General features: G+C 44.7%; 1 protein-coding gene across 1 annotated transcript in view; it reads right to left on the bottom strand.

Moving 5' to 3' along the window:
* Nucleotides 1–25,311, bottom strand: part of SMPD3 (sphingomyelin phosphodiesterase 3) — a 976,655-nt gene that overhangs the window by 141,881 nt on the left and 809,463 nt on the right. The window contains exon 7 of the mRNA XM_086947747.1: nucleotides 4,847–4,922. Coding sequence (XP_086803873.1) covers nucleotides 4,847–4,922 — 76 coding nt within the window. The remainder of the gene's footprint in view (nucleotides 1–4,846; nucleotides 4,923–25,311) is intronic.

Raw genomic sequence — 25,311 nt, 5'->3', positions numbered from 1 at the left:
CTGTCATGTGCTCACCCATGTGTACTCCTCCCCACTTCACTCCGTAATGTGCTCACCCATGTGTACTCCTCCCCACTACCCTATGTGATGTGCTCACACATGTGTACTCCTCCCCACTTCCCTCCATGATGTGCTCACCCTTGTGTGCTTCCTGCCCACTCCCTCCGTGATTTGCTCACCCTGTGTGCTTCCTGCCCACTTCCCTCTGTCATGTGCTCACCCTGTCTGCTTCCTCCCACTTTCCTCTGTCATGTGCTCACCCATGTGTGCTTCCTCCCCACTTCCCTCCATCATGTGCTCACCCTGTGTGCTTCCTGCCCACTTCCATCTGTCATGTGCTCACCCTGTCTGCTTCCTCCCCACTTCCCTCCGTGATGTGCTCACCCATGTGTACTCCTCCCCACTTCACTCCATAATGTGCTCATCCATGTGTATTCCTCCCTACTTCCCTCCATGATGTGCTCACCCTTGTGTGCTTCCTCCCCACTTCCCTCCATGATGTGCTCACCCACGTGTACTCCTCCCCACTTCCCTCCATGATGTGCTCACCCTTGTGTGCTTCCTACCCACATCCCCCATGATGTGCTCACCCACGTGTGCTTCCTCCCCACTTCCCTCCGTGATGTGCTCAACCTTGTTTGCTTCCTCACCACTGCCCCTCCTCGCCCTTCATCCTGCACCTCCAAAACCAACCCCCCTCTCTAGCATCTCCTCTCCTGTACCAGGGCACAGTTATACACCTCACATCCTCTCCTCTCTTCCCATTAGCTTCATTTCCCACAAAAATGGAGTTGCTTCAAGTAAATAAAAGGCGTTGTCATTTACAATGCCAATACCTCAAACTCTAGTAAATGCGAGACCTATTGCATTGCAAATGCTTGTTTTGAAGGGTGTAAATCTGTTCAGTAGTACCTGAGAAATTTGAAAAAGAAAACGTTTCGATATCTAGGTACGCAGTGGAGTCGCGTCCCTCCCCGAGCATGAGCTTCACTGTGATTGGCTGCCAACACTCCAAACCAGGAAATGTTGGCAGCCATCTTGTGACCGAGTCACAAAAAAACAGTGATTTATTTTTTTTAAAACAAGAAAAGGGGGCAGGGTAAAAACACCCTGACCCCCTAGGCCTGCTCAGGGGGTTCCACAAGGATCCCCAGGGCCCAAAAAAGCTTTAAAAAAAATTTCGGCAAAATTCGCATTGGGGTCGTGAATTCCGCCGAAATTATTTTACAAAAAATAATGCGCGGGCTCCCGCGCTTCATTTAAATGAGGCCCCCGGTGGGCCAGGTCCCGGGGGCATTGCCCAATTCCTAATTTCAAAATTGCGGGGGCCCCCGCAGCCCTGTAGGAGGGCACACGGCCCTCCCGCCGCCCCTGGGCCCGCTACCCCCTGGGCCTTGACCGCCACCCCCTGGGCCTTGATTTTTTATGTGTGGGGTGGCCTCCAAGGGCCTCCCAAGCCCCAGGGACTGCCACCCCTGGGGCTTTTCTAAAATATTTGCGGGGCATACGGCCCTCCCGCAGCCCCGGTGACCGCCACCTCTAAAAATTAAATAAACCTGTTGGGGGGGGGGGATCGAGCCCCCCCACACACCCCGGGGACCGCCACCTCCCGGGGGCACTAACAATGCAAATGCGGGGGTCCATTACGGACCCCGAGCCCCGGGGATCACCACCTCCCGGGGCTTTGCACATGTAGGGAGGGGGGCCACGCGGCCCCCCTCCTGGAGCCCTTGGTGGTCCTGGGGACCACCACCCCCCAGGGCCGGCTCCTGCAGTGTCCCGGGGTGCCTACCCCCGGGACACTGCTGTGTGCTATGGCAGTGCGGGAGCATGATGGCTAAATTTCTATGGTTTTGTACGAGTGAAATCTCCAACTAACTATCATGTCAGTGAATATATATATGTTACCTAAATATTGTTTTAGGCTCTGATCAGTGACTGCTCATTGGGCTATGGCTACACCCCTACTCCCTTGAAATAGATGATTAATTGTTCAGAGGTCCATCTAATTGTGTTTTAAAGTAGGTATATACTGGTACTTCTTCCTTACATTACATAATATTATAGCTAAAGATTGTCTTACTGTAGTTCTTCCATTCACAGATGCATCTATATGACTCAGCTGCGCTGTTAATTAACATATTAATTGATTATTCTATCGCCAGGTTGGCACATTTTTTCAAGGCAGCATGAATATGCATGTGTATTGTCCATGCACAACAACATTGTGCATACACACAATTCAATCCTTATCATTTTGCAGGTTCGTCTACTGAACAGGTATCACTTCCATAGGCACTAGACGCATCACCTTCCCTGGTTTGACCATAAAAAACTATTTATGCATGCTTTCCAGGTTCTGCATGCTCCGAAAACTGCTATGATCTGATAATTCTGAAACCTTGATTTCTTTCCTAACATCTTTCTTCTCTTCCTTCCCTTTCCTCCCTTAACATGTGTTAATTTTGTTTCTGCTATTGAGTTATGACTCAGGCAAATTATTAGTTGTCCTGATGATGATCCCACATTGCTAAGGGAACGAAATGCCGTCGACCCACACTCTTACCTGCTAGACCTTGTATAACGTTTTCTTTACGGTGCAGAAGAGCTTTGTTCTTGAAATAAGTGACCCTCATTTTGCATATGAATACTGGTGACCCCTTACTCTTTGCCTGTATGTTTACTGTTTTGTCTGTTCTTAACACTTGTTTTGGAACTATCCTGGCGTGGGTACATTCCCTAATTTGTCTTTTATTTTAATAATAAAAAATGTTTTGGCTTATTGTCACTGGAACAGTTTTTGGGCATTATTATGCCTCTAGAAGTATTGTGTTCACATTTACTGCTTAGGGACCACTGTTCTTCTTACTACCGATTTAAATAATGCAGCAATAAAAGACAGAAATACTGTCGACAGAAGCACGAGCAAAGAGCATGAGCCAGAAAGAGAGGCACAAGCATTGCATCACAAGAGTCAAAGAAAAGAAAAAAGGCCAATATAAACACAGATGAGTGGTATTAATACTGTAAATAAATCAGAACATGCTACTCGCCTGTTGTATGGCGGCGCTATATCAAAACAGTTGCATCTTGGGTGCCATGCATGACACAGCCCTTGCCCACAACAAAGACTAAAGTCTGCACCTTCCAACAAGACATGCATGCTCAAGCTTGCAACCCACTGGACACAGCAAAAGAGCTAACAGCCTCACACGAGTAGCAGTTGCAGACAAAACAAATACGAGATACCAATACAATATCTATAACAGTAGAGGTGGAGGTGTGAGGACACCGCTGAGTCGTAAGCTTTAACCTTTTCCATGCTCATGACGGAGCCGCTCCGTCATGAGCCTCGGTTGAGCTGTGCTCATGATGGAGCGGTTCCGTCATGCTTCGTCATGGCCCGCTCGGCGCGCCTGCGCTGGACGTTCCATTGAGCGGGCGGGGCCATGACGGAACCGCTCCGTCATGAGCACAGCTCAACCGTGGCTCGTGACGGAGCAATGAGTTTATTATTGTCAGAAGTCCCCGTGTTCTCATGCAGCAACAGAAGCACTTGTTAGGCCATTCAAGTTTATATGATTTAATAAGTGCAAAAACTCCCCAAAGCATTTACCATGTGTGTAATGTATCGGATATGTTTTTGTTCCTGACGTATACCCCGGCGAAAAAATAACTGGTGATAACATGCACAAACACATTTTATGTACGTTTCTAGCATGTTGTTGCTCCATTATTCACATTTAGCATGACCAGTTACGACCAGGTGAACTATTTCTGGTCCTGAGCAGGTCCCATTTTTCATTCCCAAATGCTCTTCTTTAAACGTTGCCGGCTTCACGGTTGGAGAGGCTGGCATAATTTAAAAAGAGATTTGCAAATGTGTGACCTCCACCAGATCACAGATTAGACCACCTCTAGTTTAAAGACCCTTTATCCTTGAAAGTAGTCTCAGGCACAGCCAGGTTAAAATGTCCTCCAAAGTCTCATGAACTGGAGGCAAGCGGCACCTTTTTCTAGGATGCTCTTTTGATTTAAAATGGTGTGGCCTCCCAACATGGCAGTGGTGAGCAAAGGGTTATGCCAAAAGCAAGTGCCATTGTGGGACTGGTTTGGAAATGGATTACGTGGGATGAGGGAGTTTTAACGCTACATGAGTCAAGTAATTGATGAGTAAAAAAGGTCTCTCATCCCACCGGTGTATTTGTACAGGTGTTCTAATGAGTTCTATAGCTCATGTTGTATATGACTAAAATTGCAAATGTAGGGGCAATGGCTCTGGTTGAGACACTTTGGAAATTTGTGTTGTGTTTGGGAAAGTGGAAGAATCTAATATTCACTGGATACTTAATTTCATGAATAGGGCCTGGTCCCCAGCCAGACCAATGTTGTCACTGCTTATTTGGCACTACCGTAAAGCATCCTCTTGTTCCAACTTAGCATTAGCAACTCATACCTCACTCCACTTCCACACCTTGCAGGGATTCTGCACCGCCAGGTTAATTGTCTGAGTAAGAGGCTGGTGGAAATGGAAAATCCTCAAAATTATGAAGGAATTGCTAAATCTGGAGTAGAATACAACAGGAAAATTAACTCCACCACTGGGACAGTATGTTTCATGACATTTTACAAGTGGATTATTTAGTGATTCCTCCGAAAATCAAGAAATTGCCATTAAAATGAACTCTAAATGAGGTGCTAAGCTAAGAAAAATACAGAACACATAGAAGGTATAGGCTTCCAGACGACAAAGACTGCACTTCCTACAAATAGATTGAAAGCAACATACCATATTATAAACATCAGTAGAATCCACACAATATAATTGAGAGAATGTTTAGCATACCTGCCAGAGCATGCAGATGAGTGCAGGAAATGTATCCCACAATTCTTTGGTCCTGAGTTGTACTTCCCACTTGCACCTATTGAAAAGGAAGAGCAATATAGTTAGAGCTGTAGGTTAAGCAAACTGGCGAAGGTTGACAAATCTGGACTTATGTCATACAGAGTGTCTAACAAATGGGGTAAAACATGGTTACACGTAAAAAAATTCTCAAGGGCCAAAATGTTTGGTCTGTGGTGTGATGGAAGCCACATTCATGTCAGCAGGGTGAAGGCCGAGGACAGGGGGTTCAAGAGGGAGGGGTTGGGGACTGTGAGGTGGGTGTAGGGGAAGTAAACATGTACATCTAATGGGAATGTGATCAATCCTGGCATCCCCATTTGACGAATTTAAGTGATTTTAGGCAATTGTTTTATTTCACTTTCCCTCCTTTTTCTTACATATTTCATATAAGAGGACCTTAAAATACACTATTTCAGGATAGGCGCTGCATGAAACCTTCTCCTGTGTATGATTTAATAAACTATAATGCTCATGCATAATAGTAACCCATGCCACCCAAAGAGTGCACATAACAAGTGAATTACCTCTTAGTTCACTATTGTGATTAATGTCAGTTTGGGTGGAAGGAAACACGAACGTTTCTTAAATTCATGTTTGCAAAATAGCACTTAAAAAAAACACTTCTCAATGCACCGAAGTACTAAGGTGAAACAGTTATCCTTGTTAATGAAATACACTTTTTGAATTTTGAAGAGACTTTATCATATTTTCACAAGTTTGTTGCAAGATGTCGTTAAAAATGAAAGTGTTCCTAAAGTTAAGTGGTGCAGGAAACCTTAGTTACTTCCTTTCTATAACTTTAATTAACCTGAAAATAAGTGCTTGCCCGTTTTTTAACGATAATTTTACTGTTAGTACTGCTGTTGACCAGGGGGCCGCATCTAAAGGTCCGGGGGACCGCATGCTGTCCCCGGGCCGTACTTTGAGTGTCACTGACTGGTAAAATAAGAACATTTAACCTCATAGGAGCGTCGAACGTTCAGCACCCAGTGCTGAACGTTCGAAGAACGAATGCTGGCCCGTCGGCCAACGGTCGTGCGCAGCACTGGGAAGGTAGTGCTCGCGACGACCGTTGGCCAACGGCAGCACTTAAGGCGTTAAAAAATGTCTCAGTGTGTCTTTATTTATACATTAGCTGTTTATATCATATTTATTTGGTCATAGGGCTCACAAAGTCATAGGGGCTGTCTCAAATACCAAAGGGCTTGCCATACGGTTCGTCTCCAAGTGGTAGAAGTGCAATAGTTAGTAGTTGTGCTGGTACTGTCATTGGCAGGCTTAATGGGCGGTGCAGGCTGCAGGGGCCTCCAGAGAAGGGCCCAGATGCTTAATTTTGTACCATTTTTTAAAAATGTTTTTATTTATTGGCATTTAAGAGAAATATAATGTACATTACAAAGGATGCATTTCCGAATCAACAGAGCAGTGGCCTTTAAAGGAACAGGGAGAAAAAAGAGGGGAGGGGAGGAAACGAAAGAGGGAGAGGGAAGGTTTGCTGTCATGTACATCATCTGTAGTATAGAGAGCATTACAATTATCAGTTTAATAGAGCATCTTAAACCAACATTAGCAGATATTCGTCGCATATATCATCCTGAGAGACAAAGAAGAGGTGCGAATATCATGACCAATTCAGACCTATTCTATAGGGTGTAGCCCGGGGTCTTCATCATTTTGCAGCGGGCTTTCATTGATCCCATCCCCAGAAGTAAATGTAAGAATATAGAGATATATTTGTTGCATGAAACGATTTAGGAAGGTGTGGTGTCATGTACTTTTTTACAAATTAAGCACTGGGAGGACTCCAACTGCTGACTCCTTCCAGTGAGTCCTTGAACGATGGGCACAGGAAGCCGGTCAGACAGAAGAGCCGTACTCTCGAGCCGTACTCTCTTCCACTTCCACATGGCACCAAAGTGAGTGGATCAGGCGGACATCACTATGTCATCCATCCCATGAAGGAAAGACTAGGAAATCATGCTTCAGGTTAAGCATACATGCCAACTTTTAGAAACAGGAGTGAAGAAGAGTTTAAAAATAATCAGGGGAACATCTTTTCCCCGTTGACTTTCATTGAAGTGGGGACAATTTCAGAAGGGAGAAAGCTAAAATAAGCAGTTTTTAGTTTTAAGAATCACCAGTCTCCCGCCAGAATCGAAAATGTTGCCTTATGTGCTTAGGCCTGGCAAAAAATGTCAAGGAAAGCAGGATTTGGTGGAAATGGAGACACAATTAATTGCGTACATGTGGTAGATTATGTGATTTATGGCACTTCCAATCACTCTAGTAAGCGGTTGTGGAGCTCATGACAAGGTTAGGCTTTGGCTAGACCAGCAATGACTGCCTGTCACTAGCCCAGCCTCAGCCAATCCAGTCAACCACTGAGAGCTTGTCCCCTGCTAATACGCACTATGTTACCACAAAATAGTAACCTGTTAGATTAATTAATAGCACACAGTCCTTTTTAAAAAAGCCCAGTATATGGCCATAGGCACAAATCATTATTTTCTCGCACAAACTGAGACCAGTTTTAGCCAAACTGTGTGAGAACAAGTCCAGCGTGGCAACACTGACCCCGGCATACTCTGACCTGACGCAGCACCACCCCCGCCACTGCTGATGGTCTGGCCTGCATTTAAAGAGTCATGCCTGACTCCTAGCTGGAATCAAGGTGGTAGCTGTGTTCCAGGTAACCATGGTGTCTTCGGGATGCTGGAGTTCACCTGGTCCCCTATAAGTTTTGCCCAGGTTACCCATCCGCTGCCACAGCACCTGGACGAAACAAAGAGCTGAATGGTGAGGGGCCGGGCAGAGCTTAACGTGGGTGAAGAAATAGAATAGAGCGTCATAAGGATCAGTAGTCATAAAATGAGCGCGACCTCCTGAGCTAGTAAATTTGGTGGAGAAACACAAACAACACCAAAGAAAAAAAAAACTAACACCACTCCCAGCGGGATAGAAAATGGTGGGCTTTTGAACACCCCCAACACTCACCACAACGCTGGTCAGCGGTTCAGCTGCATTTGTTTTTTATTAGTATTGTTTGCCACAATTTACGTGTTTACATCTTGTTGTTTTTGCATAAATACCGGACACTTGGAAAATATACTTACTAGTTTCATCAACTGACGAGCCTTAATGATCCTTTATTGAATTATTACTCTTGTGAGCGTACAACAATACGTTTATTTAACAATACACAAATAACTCCATATTATATTTATTAACAAAGCACACATTTAAACGTCAGAGCTTTTGGTAGAAGTGTGGAGAACTCCCTCCCCCACTGGGACTGCCACTAGCCCCATGTGCTTATACATTAGTTGTTTATGAACCTCTTCTGTCTGATCTGCGGTAAAATGCTGATGAATATAACTTTAAAGCAATACATGGGAGAGAGGTTTAGGTTTGAGCTGGCTTGTACATTGAAGGAAAGAGAGAAAGAAAGAAAAAGAAGTTAAGTAGGGGAAACAGAGAGAGAGGGGTCACATAGAGAAAATTAATCATGAGAGGGAAAGGTAAAAAGAAAAAGTAAGGGTGAGATAAAAAAGATGGGTAAATAGAAAAGACAAAAGAAAGGGAGGTGGGAATAAGAGTGACAGGAAGGAAGGAACTATGACAGGAAAGAAGGATAAAAGGTGAAAGGGAGGGCGAGGGGAGTATGGATGGATAGATGGCTAAATGTTTGGATGGAAGAGTGAATGGTTCAACAATGAAAGGGTGAATTACAGATTAAGAAGGGTGACTAGAGGATGGATGGGTACATGAATATATGGACAGGTGCGTGGTTGAAGGGACGGATGTATAGATGAATGGTTGGGTGGCTAGATGTCGGGGATGTTTGGATATAAAGGTCTAGAGATGAGCAGATGGATGAATAGATAAACGAGTCGATTGATAGATAGATGGTGGAAGGAGGATGAAAGGGTGAAAGGAAATCTTGTAAGGAGGGTCGGGTTTGCTTGCTGTGTGAGATCAGAGGTATGTTTTGAGTGGGGAGTATTTTCATTTTCTGAATACTTCCTTTGCTGTTGATTTTGAAAAACGCAGGCAGGGTATCTGGCTGCCTTAGAGCCTTAGTATGGGTAATTGCCCAAGAAAGTCTGGTCCCGCCCAAAACTGACAAACAACCTAGGATGTTTTACCCAGGGGCGGCTCCTCTGTTATGGCGGAAGAGCGCCATCCCTCTGCTGAAAGGCCGCAAATGCAATCCACAAAAATAAAATGATAATAAAACATTTTTATTATCGTTTTGATTTTAGCCCTGCAGGCTGCAAGCCAATGGCGGGACGCTGCAGCAATAGGGAGAAGGGTGGAAGGGTGGGCACCGCCAAGTGGGGCAGGCCAAATCATCATGCACACTTAGCCTTTCTCCACCTAGCTATGTTGTACAGCCGAGTGGAGAAACCAACACAGGCTCCCAGTATATGTCTGAGCGCCGAATTGAGGCGCTCAGACCAAACGCAGTGCTGCTCACATGCTGGGCATAGCATTGCCGGCATGTGAGCAGCACTGGGATTGGGATCTGGGAGCGTGCTCTGTGTACAGCAGGCTCCTGACAAGGACGCAAGAATCAGGAGCAGGAGCAAGGCAGCAGCCATCGGAGCAGGTAAGTGTAATTAAGTATACGTTTATTCTTTTTAGGTCTCGCCTATGCAGCACGCAAGTGCTGCCTTGGAGAACTTAAGCCGTCGTTCAGCTCTTTTTCAAAGCACATACTCGTGCTTGTGGCGGCATACACCTTGCGGGAGCGAGCAGGGGCGCGACACAAGCACGAGTATGTGCCTCCAAAACGAGCAGACTGCACGCGCACGCACGCACCACTCTGCTTTCCCAGGTCTATTGTCTATCCCGCCGTCCACAAGGCCGCCTTCCCACTTCAGTTTCATGCTCCATCTTGTTATCAATTTCGGTTGTCCCTGCAATGTTTGGCATGAACAAAGTACTTTACCAGATATTCAAGTAAGCGTTTCCACCTTAGTTGCAAGTGTACTGTTTAGCACCTTAAGTTTGCAAGCCATTGCACATTTGTTTGCGTACTTGTATGTAGATGGGGACAGCTTAATCAGTGTTTAGACACTTCCGTATTCATGATAATTATAGTAGACCCTCCCCTTTAGGCTAGGGCCACGTGATCTGTTTTTAGACGTTTTTCCATTTATGTGAACTCTAGTAGCCCTATCCCGTCCCCTACTTTGGTGTGTATTCCATCTCGGTGGTTTTAGCGCGTCAATTTTTGCCACTCCTTGCTAAACATAATTACAAATTCTCTTTACTTTTCCAGCTGCCTGCCAGAAGCACGCCTTATATTATTATGCTGCACTTGCAGGTATATGATTGTAAGCTTTCATTCTTGCTCATGAGACATCGACCCCGGTGGTCACACAAACAACAAATTCTTGTTATTATTCTAGGACATTTTGCCTAGTCCTGAGACAACAGGAAACATCTGGAAGCTTATCAATGGCTATAGCAGCAAAATGTAAACTTTGGCTGAAAATCAAACCGGTACATTAAAAGTAGGATCACTTTTTTACTAGTTTTTTAGTTCTTTCATGTGCGTCCCTGATCGGCTAACTATTTAAGGTAGCTCTTTTGGTCTCTACTTGTTGTTTATAGGAGTTCTAGTTTCTTCCTTTATATCTGCTCCTTTTTCTAGTTCTCATTACTTGGTGTTCGCTATGTTTCTTGGTACACAGTATGGGTTTTCAAACTGTTAGTTTATGCATGAACACATATTTTCAGCATTAAGCTTTGGTGAAGGTTTTTGGTTCAGGTCAATGGTTACAAACCGCACCACTCTTGTTATTTTTTTGTATTGGTTGTTGAGCATATTTATTGTACGCTGTGTTTGCAGGTCTTTTGCCTTTTAATTAGCATGTGGCTTTCCTGAAGGAGTTACGCTGAAACAACGCATATATGGCATTTAAACATAAGCCACACAAAGATGCACCAGAACCATCCATGGTCTAATACAGTTTAAGAGTGATTTCAATCTTTTACTTCATAGAGTATCTCTTGTATGAGACTCCACTGCTATAACGTTTAAAATAATTGTTCTTGCATTTTACCACATGTGTGTGTGTGTGGTTTTAGAATGAATGTTGATTCAAAAGGTGTATGTTTGAAATATTTATTGGTCTTAGAGCTATATTGATGCATAAGCTTCTATATTTCCCAAAAAAGGTTTTCTATGAATTTATGATCTATTGATTATTCATTTTGTAAGTTTAATTTCATTTTTTGACCATACACGCTGTAGAAATCTCCTTACCCTAGTATGTACTGTGAATTGTTTGGAAACAGTATGGTAGCCTAAGTCTTTATACAGTAATTACTTTTTCCCTGTCCCAGATACATTATGGAATATCAGGGGGTCCTTTTCCATTTACAAAGGATACTTTCTTTGCCAGTGCTTTTTTTTTCCTCTCCGTTCTTTTTGTAACTTATCTTTGTGTTTCAATTACACCTTTATATTATAGTAATTCAAAGTCAATAGATCTTTCTCTTTAAGAGTGATTTCAACATTTTACTTCATAGAGTATCTCTTGTATGAGACTCCACTGCTATAACGTTTTAAATAATTTTTCCTGCATTTTAGCACGTGTGTGTGTGTGTGTGTGTGGTTTTAGAATGAATGTTGATACAAAAGGTGTATGTTTGAAATGTTTATTGGTCTTAGATCTATATTGATGCATAAGCTTCTATATTTGCTAAAAAGGTTTTCTATGAATTTCTGATCTATGGATTATTCATTTTGTAAGTTTAATTAACTTTTTTGACCAGACACGCTGTAGAAATCTCCTTGCCCTAGTATGTAATGAAAATTGTTTGGAAACAGTATGGTAGCCTGAGTATTTATACAGTAATACTTTTTCCCTGTCCCAGGTACATTATGGAATATCAGGGGGTCCCTTTCCATTTACAACGGATACTTTCTTTGCCAGTACTTTTTATTTCCTCTCCATTTTTTTTGTAACTCATCCTTGTGTTTCAATTATACCTTTTATATTATAATAATTCAAAGCCAACATATCTTTCTCTTTGCCCAATTATGAATTGTGGTTTCCTGTCCTGTATTAACAAGCATTGGCATAGCCAATAGGTCTCGCCCTTGGAACCTTATAAGTGTTTAGCCATGCAACAGTAAATGTTTTTTTTTTCTGTCCTCATTTGCCTGACCCTCTTTTCCAAGAAAGGAACGCCAACCACCGTACATGTCACAAGGCCAAAGGTAAGATAATAATCCTCGGCCACCCCCAGACATGGAAGTCAGGCTGGCGGGAAACGCTTTCTGGGATGACCGAGGAGGGAACATTGTTAGGCAGCCTGCCGATCCCCTCAACAAACTCCATCAAGGCATATTTCGGCATGTGGGACCAAATGCTTTCGAACGGAAACCACCACCTAGGACCCTGGAGTATATAGGCATAATCATCGGACCCGGGGAAAAAAAAACCCCCCGGGAATTATGACAAAAGATCTACCTCCACTGAACCAACAAGTTCCAAAAGGTGAGGTTACGTTTACTGCAGGATCTGGCCAGGTCCACCTTTGATGTGTCATATAGGGACGTTAGCCAGCCTGCGTGTGATGGTGCCTTGGAGTCGACCCAAAATGTACAAATCTGCCATCTCGCGAGAAGGATTGCATTGAACAGGAAGGTTTTAGCCGGCCCAGTAACATTGTCCGCCAGCCCAAAAATTATCAATGGTAGTGTAAGGGATAATAATGTTTTAAGGATCGAGTCCAGAGTGACCTTTACCTCGACCCAAAATAGGTTGATTTGGGGACACTCCATAAACATATGGACGTCGGAGGCACCGTGAAGGTTGCATTTGTTACAGCATTTTCCCGATTGAAATGTGGGTAACCTTTGCGGGGATAGGTATGCACGATGTACCGTGAACAGGAGATTCCGCCTTAACCAGGCGGGCTTAACAGTTTGGTACAGGAGAGTGAAAGATCTTATCCACAAATCCTCACACTGAAGGCCCATGTCGCCTGCCCACTGCTCATCGGGGAGGGTAAACTCCCCATCTACCTCCTCCAATATGGCCCAATACCAAAAGGCTACTTCTTTGCCCCCCGATTGCATTTCTACGAGCTGATGTTCTAAATTACTACTCCTCCCCAGATGGGCCTTTTTCCTAATCAACTCTCTGGACCAGCTGACAAGCTGTATATATTTAAACCTAGATAAAGCTGGACCTACCCTCTCATATAACTCATCCCATTCTACCAATGCCCCTCCTGCTAGCAATTCGCCCAATCTTAGGATCCCTGCCTCTTTTAAGGGGACTGCAAGAATATCCTCAAAACAGGGAGGAAGCCCCGGGGAGTCCCAAATTGGAGCGAGGTTTGAAAAGTAGGCCAACCCTATTCTTGCTTTAATCATCACCCAAGGTTTTGCTAATGAATGTAAGATCTTTAACCTCACCTTTTGAAGAACTTCTGCTCCCCAAATTATATACAACAACCATCAAGTGGCAGGTCCGCCCCGTTCAGCATAGCCTTGAACATTTTCCCAATGGATGAGCTAGGTGGAGATTTCAGCAGCATCCTGGAATGCGACAGCTGAAACGCCCATGCGTAGTATTGTAAATCTGGTAAAGCAAGCCCTCCCTTTTCCCTCCTCCTTCTCAGTTTCTTCCAGGCCAGCCTGGTTGCCTTATTATTCCAGACGAATGAATTAATTTCATTTTGGCATTTTTGGAGTTGTTTGGAGTCAAAGGCTAGTGGAATGGTGTTAAAAATAAACATGAACTTGGGGAGAATGGACATTTTTATTAAGGATATTCTCCCAAGTATGGTCAATGGGAGAAAGGTCCAAGATTTTAAAAGCGCCCGGCATTCCCGGAGGACCTGATCCAGGTTGATCTGTGCAGTGTTACCGATTTCGAGTGATCTTTATTCCTAGATAGCGCATTGAAGAAGTTGTTGCCAGCTGTGTGTTACAGATGTTCCACATCATTATCTCGGTTTTCCCTGCGTTGATATCATACCCAGAGATCCGCCCGAATTCTTCCGCCCTTTTAACAACTATGGGAAAGGCTTGCACAGGGTCGGAGGTATAGATAAGGATGTCGTCTGCGTACAGTCCTACCAGCTTAACCCATCCTCCAAACTCGAAAGAAGGGATGTTGTACACCTCTCTCAAAGTTTGCGTAAAAGGTTCAATATATAAATTGAATACAACAGTAAATGTTGTTGCAGTAAGGATATTGTGCTGCATAACTAAATACTTATAAATGTCCCAAAGGCGAGACCTATTGGCTATGCCATGGCTTGGTTTTTTTCATATTCCACCTATCCTCAGCCCGCCACTTCTTAATATGAGGGACCGCTACTGGCTTTACCAATCAACACTCTAGCAGCCGTGGGCTTGTGTCTGCATTCATGAGGGGCTACTGAGATGAATGCCCTATCTTCTCTAGAATACACACCATACCGCTCCTTTGCTTTTAATTATTTTAGCAAAACTGATTTTTTAAAGACCGCAAATAACTATTATAATTTGAATAAATTCTCTGAGGGACTATCACTTTGAGCGAATGTGCACCAGAGAAAGGGTGAACCCAGTTGAGTGTCAGGAACACAAATCTTTTTCTTAGTCCAATAAACGAACTGAATTTGCTTACCTATAATGCACTGTAATTTGTTTGTAAACAAGTAATCCAGTAAAAGCCATGGTACTCCACACTTCACACCATGAAAAACCGCAAACCCTCACCTAGGTTGCCCAGGATGCAGAGGGGAGCATAAGTAGCCCCTTTCAGCCTATAACAATTGTACTGATCATTCCTAAATAGTACTGCTATGGTTATGTTCAAAAGTCTGTTATTTGTTGAATAATAGTGTCTAATTCGAATATGCGAAATCACTGTATTTTGTAAAAGAACATGAGCCCCGAGAGCTGGCCTTTGTTATGCGTGGGCTGAGTTATGAGATGCCTACATTAAGAAACCATGCATTTTCCATTAATGTCTTTGCTGGTGGGATGATTGGGTGATTATACTATACATTAAAGTGTCCTGATATAATTATGTGCTCAGTGATAGATGGCAGTGTTGTAATTCCGCCCTCACATTCTTTCCTAAAAAAAATACATTTTAGTAGAGCACATACCATAACATAAAGCTACTTTTTATATAATTACAGTTCAATGGGAGCTGTTCAAATGATTTATAGTTCTGTACCTTCAATTGTATGTTTGTGTATTGCAGCAATTTCCCCTACAAGACGCATTTCCTCAGTGTCACAGTTATTCTATATGTGATACCTTTGTGTTCCTAAATACTTGCGACCTGCCTTGGTAAAAAGCATAACACAGTTAAGAAGAAAATCTTATTAACCTCACAGTATCTAACCCTGAACTTCCTTCTTTTCGCTGCAGTTCTTGTCCTTCCTTGCCCTGCCTTCTTCCATTGTTTCTCGTGTGCACGCTCTCCAGCTTTGATTCTCTTGAAACATTGAGCAAAATATTTCATCAAGCCTTAAATTGGAAATTGAGCTGTAAAAAAACAGACAGTGATGAAGAGCAGAGCGGGATACGACAAAAGCCCAAATCCGTCAATGAGTTGCACTAGGAAGACACGGCACTTAAATGAATTTCAAAATTACAAAGCAGTATATTGCCTCACAGTTCTAAAAACCGGAAAACAGAGACAGAAAGGAAGGTGTAATGATGTGCAGACACACACTCGTGGTGGGGGTTAAGAGGTATTTATTATCTAACTATAGAGAGCGCCGGGAACACGTCTGATCTGCTCGGCTCTCGGCGCAGAATGCGCTGCTATCATGGCCGCCGCGCTCTACGTCATTGGGTAGCCCGCAGTGACTAGAGCGCGACACTACATATCTCCCTTCTTTATATACATTTCAATAACAATATAATGTCCTTTTTATGGCGTTATTCATTTCGCTTCCCCCAGTTCATAGTCTTTGTATTTGGCAGGCCTCACTATTGTTCTCCCCGCCTGTGTATGTCTTACCGGGGTGGAGGCGAAGCTCTTCAGGTTGTTCTCCTTCTGGCTCCCCAGTTTCCTTCCAGTTCCCTGGGGGCTCTCTCTCTCAGTCGTCTCACCAGCCGTCTCCTGGTGTTCTCCTGAGATAGAAGGGTCCCCTTCTTCGAGGTCATCTCCTCTTCCTTCTGCTCCTGCGTCTTCTTTTCCTCCTTGCGGTGACTCTCTGTCTGTGGGTGCTTCTTGGTTCTGTTGGTCCCTTGATCTTTCTTCGCTTGCCCACTGCAATATCTTTTTGCACTTGGACATGCAATCTTGTGACCAGACATTTCCGTCGCTCAGCAATGCCTCTCAGTTGTACACTTCCTTTACTTGCATAGGAAGGCTGTATTTGCTGTCCCCCTTCCTTCTCAACAGGGCAAGTTTGACTCTGACCCATTCTCCTCACTCCACTACGGTCTTTTATTGTAGTGCTCAGAATATATTCTTTGTGCCCTCTCCAGGTTACACTGAACCACTGCAGGTGACCACTTGCTCGTGATCGTCTTTTCCTTCCACGCTAGGTTGTCCTTGGTGAACGGGTCACGTCCTCTTAGGATTTGGAAGGGTCCATAGCCTGTGCCCGTGGGTGTAATTCGATAGGCCCACAGCATACTCCTCACTGCTTTTTCCCAATCTTTGCCCATTGCTATGGTGGCCTGTATGGATCCCATTATGACTCAATTAAACCTTTCGGCTAGACCATTGCCTGCAGGGTGATACACCGACGTGTGTTTTACTTTGATTCCGTTTCTTTCCATGTATTTGTACCATTTTTCCGATGTGAACTGAGGCCCATTGTCGCTCAGGATGGAACGGGGTATGCCTTCTCTGAGGAAAATGTCTTTTAGTAATTTCAGGACCGTCTCCGTGTCCATCTCCTCCTGTATATCCACTACTGGCCACTTTGAGTACCGATCGATGAAAACACAGACATATTTCGGGGTTCCCTGTGCATCCAGTACAGGCCCCAGGATGTCTATGGATACCTCCTCCCACGGGTTGGCAGGGTTGTCGAACTTCCCCAGTGATGGCCGCAGTAGGGTTTGAGACTTGACGGTCTCTTGCACTAGTCAGATTGCCTAACATGCCTTTCAATCTGGATGTTCATTGCCAGCCACCAGTACAATTGTTAGGTTCTCATTTTTGTCTTAACGATGCCTAGGTGATCTTCGTGCAACACTGCTAGCAGGTGAGGTATCAGTGACGCTGGGGGTACTACTTTGTTGCCTCTGAAGAGGAAATCCCTTGATCTCCTATGGACAGCTCTTCCCGTACCTCAAAGAATCTCCTGAGGGCAGCTCTGAGATAATTTTTTTCGGGCCATCCTTGTATCAGGAAGTATTTAATGTCCTTGATGTCTGGATCATTTTCGTAGGCTTGTTCCCATTCTTGGCCGCTTATCACTTTTTCCGGGTCCTCTGTGAAGGCCACCCTGACCTCGTCTTCGTCGGTGCTTATCGGTGCTTCCTCTATCGCTGAGGCCAGGCTGAGATAGTCAGCCACTTAATTCCTGTTTCCTGGGATGTACTCCACGCCGTAACTGTAGTCTAATAATTTCAAGGTCATCTTGGCGATGCGGGGAGTGGCGCTCAAATGACCACAGGACGTGAGAACCTTGACCAGGGGCTTGTGGTACGTCTTGAGCTGGAACCTCGTACGCCATAGGAATTGGCTGAATTTTTCTATAGCCCATACTACTGCCAGCATCTCTTTTTCTCACGCTAAATTTTTGTTCCGTGGTTGACAAGGATCTGGAAGCGAAACTGATGGTAGCTATTTCTCCATTCTTCCTTTCTTGCATCAGGACTGCCCCTAGCCCTTTTTCACTTGCATCGGTGGTCAATATGGACGGTCCTTGTGGATCGTATCCTTGCAGGGGCACGGCTTGCTGATATCTTCCTTGATTTTCTGAAAGTCCCTTTGTGCCTCTTCCGTCCATGCGAATGTTGTTTTGTCTCTTATGAGCTTTCTCAGGTGGTGGGTCTTGGTGGCAAAGTGTTGCACAAATTTACTGTAGTACTCAGCCATCCCCAAGAATGACCTTACTACTTCCTTGTTGTTCGGTGCCGGTGCTTTGCATATGGCTTTAACGTTAGCTTGTTTGGGTGTGATGCCTTGTTCACAGACTTCATGGCCTAGGTATGTGACTGACGTCATTCCGAATTTGCACTCTTCCCATTCGGCCGTTAGTCCATTTCCTTCTAGGACTTGCAACACCTTTGCTAGCTTTTTGTCATGGTCAATCTGGTCCTTGCCCATCACCAGGATGTCGTCTTGGAAGTATTGTACTCCCTCTATGTCTCTGAATAGTCCGTGCATACGTTTTTGGAACACTGCCGCTGCTGACGCCAGGTTGAAGGGCATCCGGCGGAACTGATAGCATCCGAAGGGTGTTATGAAGGATGTCAGTTTCCAGCTTGTGTGGTGTAAGGCTATCTAGTGATAGGCTGAGGTGAGATCAATGGTGGAGAACTAGCTTATCCCTTTTGTTTTTGCTAGCATTTCTTCTATCCGTGGCAATGGAAACTTCTCCACGATAATGCACTTGTTCAGCTCACGTAAGTCCACGCATAGGCGGACCTTGCCATTGGGTTTCATCGCCACCACCAACGGGGCCAGCCAATCCGAGCAAGTTATTGGCTCAATGATCCCGTTGTCTTCCAATCTCTGTAGCTCCTGTTGTACTGCGTCCCTGACTGCTATGGGTATGTTTCTTACTTTGTGGGATACCAGTGTGGTGTTCTCCTTGAGGTCTATCCTGTGCGTGAACTTCGTTAATTTACCCACTTTTCCTCCAAACATGTAGGGAATTCGCCTCTCATCTTTTTGAAGTTCTGTTGATGTTCTGTGCTGGTCATCAGGACTTGCGTATCCCCTCCTGGATTCAATTGCATGCTCAAGTCGCCTTGATCCATCCACCCGAGAACCGATGGTCCTTTCTCTGCTACGTATAGTTTGCACGCCGCACAACAATTCTTGAATTCGAACTTCAGGACCCGGTGTCCTGCCATGGGGATGGGTTCTCCCGTGAACGTTACAGGCCGTATGTCTGGTGGTTCCAGGTGCGATCCCAGGCTTGGTTTGAAACTTCCGCTCCACACTGTCCTTTGCACGATGGTCTACGGGGAGCCTGAGTCTGCTACCATCTTGATCGGTACTCCTCCTATAACCATGTCGCATTGCGGTGTCCTTGAGCGCTTGCAGTTGATGCCTAGCACTTGCTCTTCGACGCACAGCACGTTGTCTTCTTCGTCTGCGCCATCCTCTTCTCCTGTTCCTAGGTCTTGCGTCACATATTTCACGGTTGGCCTCTTCATCTTACGTAGACACACTTTTTCGAAGTGTCCTATGGTACCACAATGCATGCATTTCGCTCGGAACGCGGGGCAGCGTTTGTCGTACGCCGCGTGGGACTGGCTTCCACATCTGTAGCACGTATTAGTGCTCTATTTATTCGGTCTCTTCGGTTACATGGGTCGTGTGGCCCATCTGTTTTGTGTCTTCCCTTCCGCTGTTGTTGCTTTGCCTCTCTCTGGTGGTTCTGCTTCGTCGACTTTGTTGACCATAGGCTTCGAGACAGACTCTCTTTTCGCTGCGTCTGCGCATCTTCTGGAAAGTTCCGCCTTTTTCACCATGGCTATGACTTCCTTCAGGGTAGCGTCTCAATTCCCCGATAGTTGGTCTTGGATCACTGTGTTGGTCGTGTGCATGACTATTTGGTCCTTGATAAACTCATCATACAAGGCGCCAAATTTGCACGTGATTGCAAGTTTCTTCAACGCTGCGACGTACTCATCGATGGATTCGCCCGTCCCTCGCTTCCTCTGCTGAAAGTTGTATCTGTCTATGGACGTGCACACCGCTGGTCTGTAATGGTTGTTTGGGTCTTCTATCGCGTGCCGAAACATATCGTCGTCCGCGGCCTGCCGTGGAGCGGGGACTAAATTCTGGAAAACTGTGATTCCTTCTGGGCCTAGATTGTGCAGTAATATCCTCTTCCTCCTTTTACTGGGAAATTCTTCTCCGCCTTCATCTTCAAGAGCTGCTAAGTAATTCATAAAATATTCTCTCCAATCCTCCCACTTCATTGAGGGTTCACCCGGTTTGGATAGGAATGGAATTGGGGTCATGAGAGACGGCGCTTGCGCACACATTTCGGCGCGTCTTTCTGGTGCGGTCTCTACTCCCCTGGGGCTACCTGGCGCTCCTGCATGTCCGCGGTCCGTATGTTCCTACTGGGTCTCCCAGGCCCCCTCCTCTAAGCGCTGCACTTGTTCCGCCAGGGCACTGGATGTCTTCACAGACTATTAGAGGGTGGCGGCGTTCGTGGGGGCTTACTGTCCCTCTGCTCCTTGCTTGAGATCGGTGGCTCTTCTGTGCGAGCTGCCTCTGTCTCTGGCGCGCTTTCGTGGCGTCTGGAGTTGCCTTTGTTGGCTATCTTTTCCCCCTTGGGATCTTTGTCTCTGCACGGAGTGTTTCTGGTCTCCGCTCTCTATGTTCTGGGGAATGTTTACTGCCCCCTTGTGTCCCTTTATTTCTTTTTGTTTATTATTTTTCTTTTTTCTTGCCCTGGATGCTTGCCTGCCGTGATGGTGTCCACTTATTTTCAAAAAACAGTGGTCCTTAGACTGAAAGGGAAAATCGTAAGGCAATAAATATCGACTAGATAGGACTATATTCTTTAAGACGTGTCCAGCTGGACAGTTTAATATCTTGATAAAAATAATCACAGAGAAATAAGACACACAGTGTGATGGAAGTGGGACACCAGCCGATGTCCGACTAACCCACTGGGGGGACACAAACAAAACGCAAAAGTAATAGGCAAGGTCGGGTCATCTGAAAATCATAAATCATAAGCAGATAATCCACAATATACACATATGCATGAACAATTGTAGTCAGCTATGCATTTAGTGCATTAAGGTCGACGACGTTTCGAACCATACATAATATCGGTTCATCTTCAGGACAGACAGTAATTGCCTAAAGAAGTAACAATTTCAATTGAACCCACGGTGGGGTGGAGCTGAAAAATTTCAGCGCAGTATTTCCAGAATAAGTAATTGTCGCGGGAGCAGTCCCTAGCGAAATGGTGAATAATCAGCTGGGGCAATGCCTTGGACGAAAAATCGGGAGGTCAGAAATGCAGGTCCACAATGGGGGTCCTTGCAAGGCGAGAAGGATCTTTGCGGCTTGCAAGGACCCCCATTGTGGACCTGCATTTCTGACCCCCCGATTATTCGTCCAAGGCATTGCCCCAGCTGATTAATTCACCATTTCGCCAGGGACTGCTCCTGCGACAATTACTTATTCTGGAAATACCGCGCTGAAATTTTTCAGCTCCACCCCACCGTGGGTTCAATTGAAATTGTTACTTCTTTAGGCAATTACTGTCTGTCCTGAAGATGAACCGATATTATGTATGGTTCGAAACGTCGTCGACCTTAATGCACTAAATGCATAGCTGACTACAATTGTTCATGCATATGTGTATATTGTGGCTTATCTGCTTATGATTTATGATATTTATGATATTCAGATGACCCGACCTTGCCTATTACTTTTGCGTTTTGTTTGTGTCCCCCCAGTGGGTTAGTCGGACATCGGCTGGTGTCCCACTTCCATCACACTGTGTGTCTTATTTCTCTGTGATTATTTTTATCAAGATATTAAACTGTCCGGCTGGACACGCCTTAAAGAATATAGTCCTATCTAGTCTATATTTATTGCCTTACGATTTTCCCTTTTAGTCTAAGGACCACTGTTTTTTGAAAATAAGTACCTACCCAAGGTCCTTAACATATTGCGCCCTGGGTTCCCTTGTTTTGTCTAAATAATAGTGATGGTGTCCACTGCCATGCTCTCTTTCCTCTTGTCCTGCCTCCTTGGGTGCTGCACCTCGTGTCTTCTTGTCCTTTCCCGGTGGGTACCAGAGTCTCCTTGTTTTCTTTTGGATCCCTGCCTCGTTGCCACTGTAATGATGTGCAGCCCCCCTTCAATGACACACACTTGTGGTGGGGGTTAAGAGGTATTTATTAACTAAGTATAGAGAGCGCCGGGAACACGTCCGATCGGCTCGGCTCTCAGCGCGGAATGCGCTCCTATCATGGCCGCCTCGCTCTACGTCATCGCGTAGCCCGTGGTGACTAGAGCGCGACACTACAGAAGGCTTTTGTAATCCAACCTACCAACAGTTATATTTCCGATCTTCCACTAATAATTGTTGCATGTAGCGCCTAGACCACTTAACACAAAGAGCCACAAGGGAAGTCTGGGAAAACTATCCATAATCCAAGACCAGAACTAACAATTTAGAAAACACAATTGTTAGACCCAGCGGTTTCTGGCTGGCAGGGATGCATCGAAGCCAGTCAGAATCCACTGCTCTAGATAGGATAAGTACCATACACGTGTCCGATAACCTGTGCTCAACCTTGGGTAGCTTGGCACAGAGCAGTCGGGCTTATCCTCAGGGCCCAAGTGTATAGTATTAACACAACACCACCCTCGCAACACACTGTTTTTGTACGTCACAAAAAGACTCTACACCACAGGTATTAAATACTTGTCTTTGTATTACACACACACACTGAAATCAAATCGAGATACACATTGTATTTACAGTTATATGCAATTGTCGAACTTTCCTGTTTGCAGAAAGGTCAAACAGTCACAGGTCTTTGACAGCGCCTCGTGAGCAAGCCGCTTAGTCGTTCAACTATACCAGCCAGTAAAGGGCAAATAAAGAGTAAGTGGGTGTCTGTCTCCTGTGCTGTGCCACATACCGAGCAAATAGCACTACCCCTTGGGTGGGATCTCCATTTGCTGATAAAGGATTCAAGTGGCAGGGAACCTTAATTTGATATACAAGCATCTAGTAAATGGCGGGTCAATTTCATCCAAGAAGGTTTCAAACTTTGGCTCAATGTTTTGACAAAAAAGTAGGAGAGGGGTCCTCCTTTACCAAAGGGACAGGACACAAAATCGACAATAAGTCAAAACAACAATTTCCTTTTGGGTTGTTTGAAAGCACACTGTATATTACATATATGCATGCATGCATACATTCCAGACCCACTTATATCACCAGAGAGTATCACAAAATCTCCAAAGGTAATATATAAATGTTTAATTCAAATAAGTTTCATTAAAAAGATTATAAAAAACCATTAAAAACAGGTCAAAAGTAGCACCATAAATTGACTGAAAATGAGAATATTTGCATACACAAATTAATACAAATAGATTCAATACAGGAGAATATGATAGACACTATGAATGTCATTTGAGGCACTAATCCAATAAACATTCCATGATCAAAACATAATAATGTATAATTTTTTCTTTTGACCAAGACTGATTAGATTTAGTGCTTTTGTTGTAGCAGCGCGATGCGTTTCGGTGGTTACTCTTGTTCCTACCACCTTCTTCAGGCAGAAACACTTGGTATCTCTCAATTATTTTATCAAAGTTTGTAACATGATTAAAATCAGTTCTTTAGGAATCTGGCTCCTCAAAGTAGACAGACCACAGGTAATATATCCCTCAGTTTTGAAAAACAGGACTCTAACGGAGCCTGTAAACTAGTAGTGCAGAAGAAAATATATATATATATATATGACTCAATTGATCTGTACTTGTGGGACAGGCTGGTCTCCAGGATTTCAAATTTTCTTGCTGCACCCAATCTTCTTGCAATTAAAGCCAATTGCCTGTTGTCGGGACTGAACAGTCCCGACCTACACCGGTCCGAATTCCTTTGTTTTTGGTGAATGTTTGGCAAAAAGGAATTCGGCCACCTTTGAAATCCAGATACCCTCTCTAAATTCTGTTCTGTCTGCCATCATACCCTGGGAGGTTAGATCACTATCTTTCGTAGGCCCAACACCATGCCCCTTGGAATGCAGGTACCAATTCCACCTCCAATGAACCATCACAGAAAGAGCCCTCAGAGTCACAGGTCTGCTGTTTCACTTGAGCCCCTAGTTTATGGCCTTCAATCAGGAATGCACAGATGGAGCTGTCCCCCTAGCACCCAGATATGGCTTGGAGACAGGTCAACAGGCACACAGAGCCATGAAGAGTGAAATGCTCACTTTTGCAAAAGTGACATTTCCACACACTTAATATCAGATCCACTCACACCACCGGAGAGGATTCGCCATTACAAACTCATCAATATCAAACATGATACTGTTACTACTCTGCCCATAGGAAATACTGCTCAATATCCTTTCCCTACATTCTCTCATGCTAATCCAGTGCAAGATGCAGGCCGCGTCGTAACAAATACACCACCCAGTGCATTTCACCACCCTTCGGCATAACACACACATGCACATGACCTACATCTCCTCAACTCCGCACCCTGTCCGGTGAAGTCAGGAATGGTAGAAGCATCATTCAAGTTTGAGGCAAAACAGAATTTAGCCCAATGGAGTGCTTCCCATATACTGAGAAAATGCTGTTTTGGGGTCTTTCTGGGCCTCACCTACATACAATTTCAACCTTGTATTGTTGAAAACATTGTAGACTATACCAATTCTTACTTGGGGCTTTGGGCCAGCTCACTGCTTACCATTGGTTGACTTTCTTGTTTAATTTGGTAACACACTAGTGCGCAGACTCTCACCTTATGAAAGTGCTGGCTTGTATGTAGTAGGCTCTATTGAAGACAACACTAGGCTGATTGTAGTACCAAAGCAGGGTACAACCTGTAAGATTCTGGGCCCTAGCCCCTCATGCAGATGCAAGGACGACACAGACACATATGTAGGGTACATACAACTGTGCCACATCACTCGTAATGCCTGTGCTGGATGGGGGTGAGTGTGACAGCCAGCCCTCTGGGAGCAGCTGGTACACCTGTATCTGGCAAACACTACAATGATTCCAGCTGAACTCTACATCCAACCCACAATTTATTAAAAACCAAACAAAAAAACAAGTCAAACCTGTGGAAAGGAATAAACAACAAAACATTACTGAGTATTTTCATAAAGTCTGCAGGACAGTACAGGAAAAGGGGACAGGTGCAGCTGGGAGCACCCGGGCATCACAGAAAGCATCCGTAGTTTAAACTAGATGACTCCAGGCACAAATGCAGTGTAGATGGAGTCTGGATCCCTAGACAGCATGTTCATAGGGTTACTTACAGTCCACCTGTGCGATGTTGTTTGGTCCCTCCTCCTCTCATGGTGTTGCAGTGGATATTTACAGTTCAAATTGGAGTCTGATTCAGAGGTTTCTTTTGAGGTACCATGGCTCTGTGAAACGCACACCTACAAAGGCTGGGACGACATTGACGTTGTTGGGACTTTTTCCTCTGAGGCCCGATGCCTCCTGGTACCTGTCAATGGAGGCACTTCGACTCAGCTCTTGTGCCCAGATTCCATT

This window comes from Lissotriton vulgaris, chromosome 12 (assembly GCF_964263255.1).
Source record: "Lissotriton vulgaris chromosome 12, aLisVul1.2, whole genome shotgun sequence".
Classification (NCBI taxonomy): domain Eukaryota; kingdom Metazoa; phylum Chordata; class Amphibia; order Caudata; family Salamandridae; genus Lissotriton; species Lissotriton vulgaris.
The sequence above is the reverse complement of the archived record's forward strand: the minus strand, read 5'-3'. Positions and strand labels throughout refer to the sequence as shown.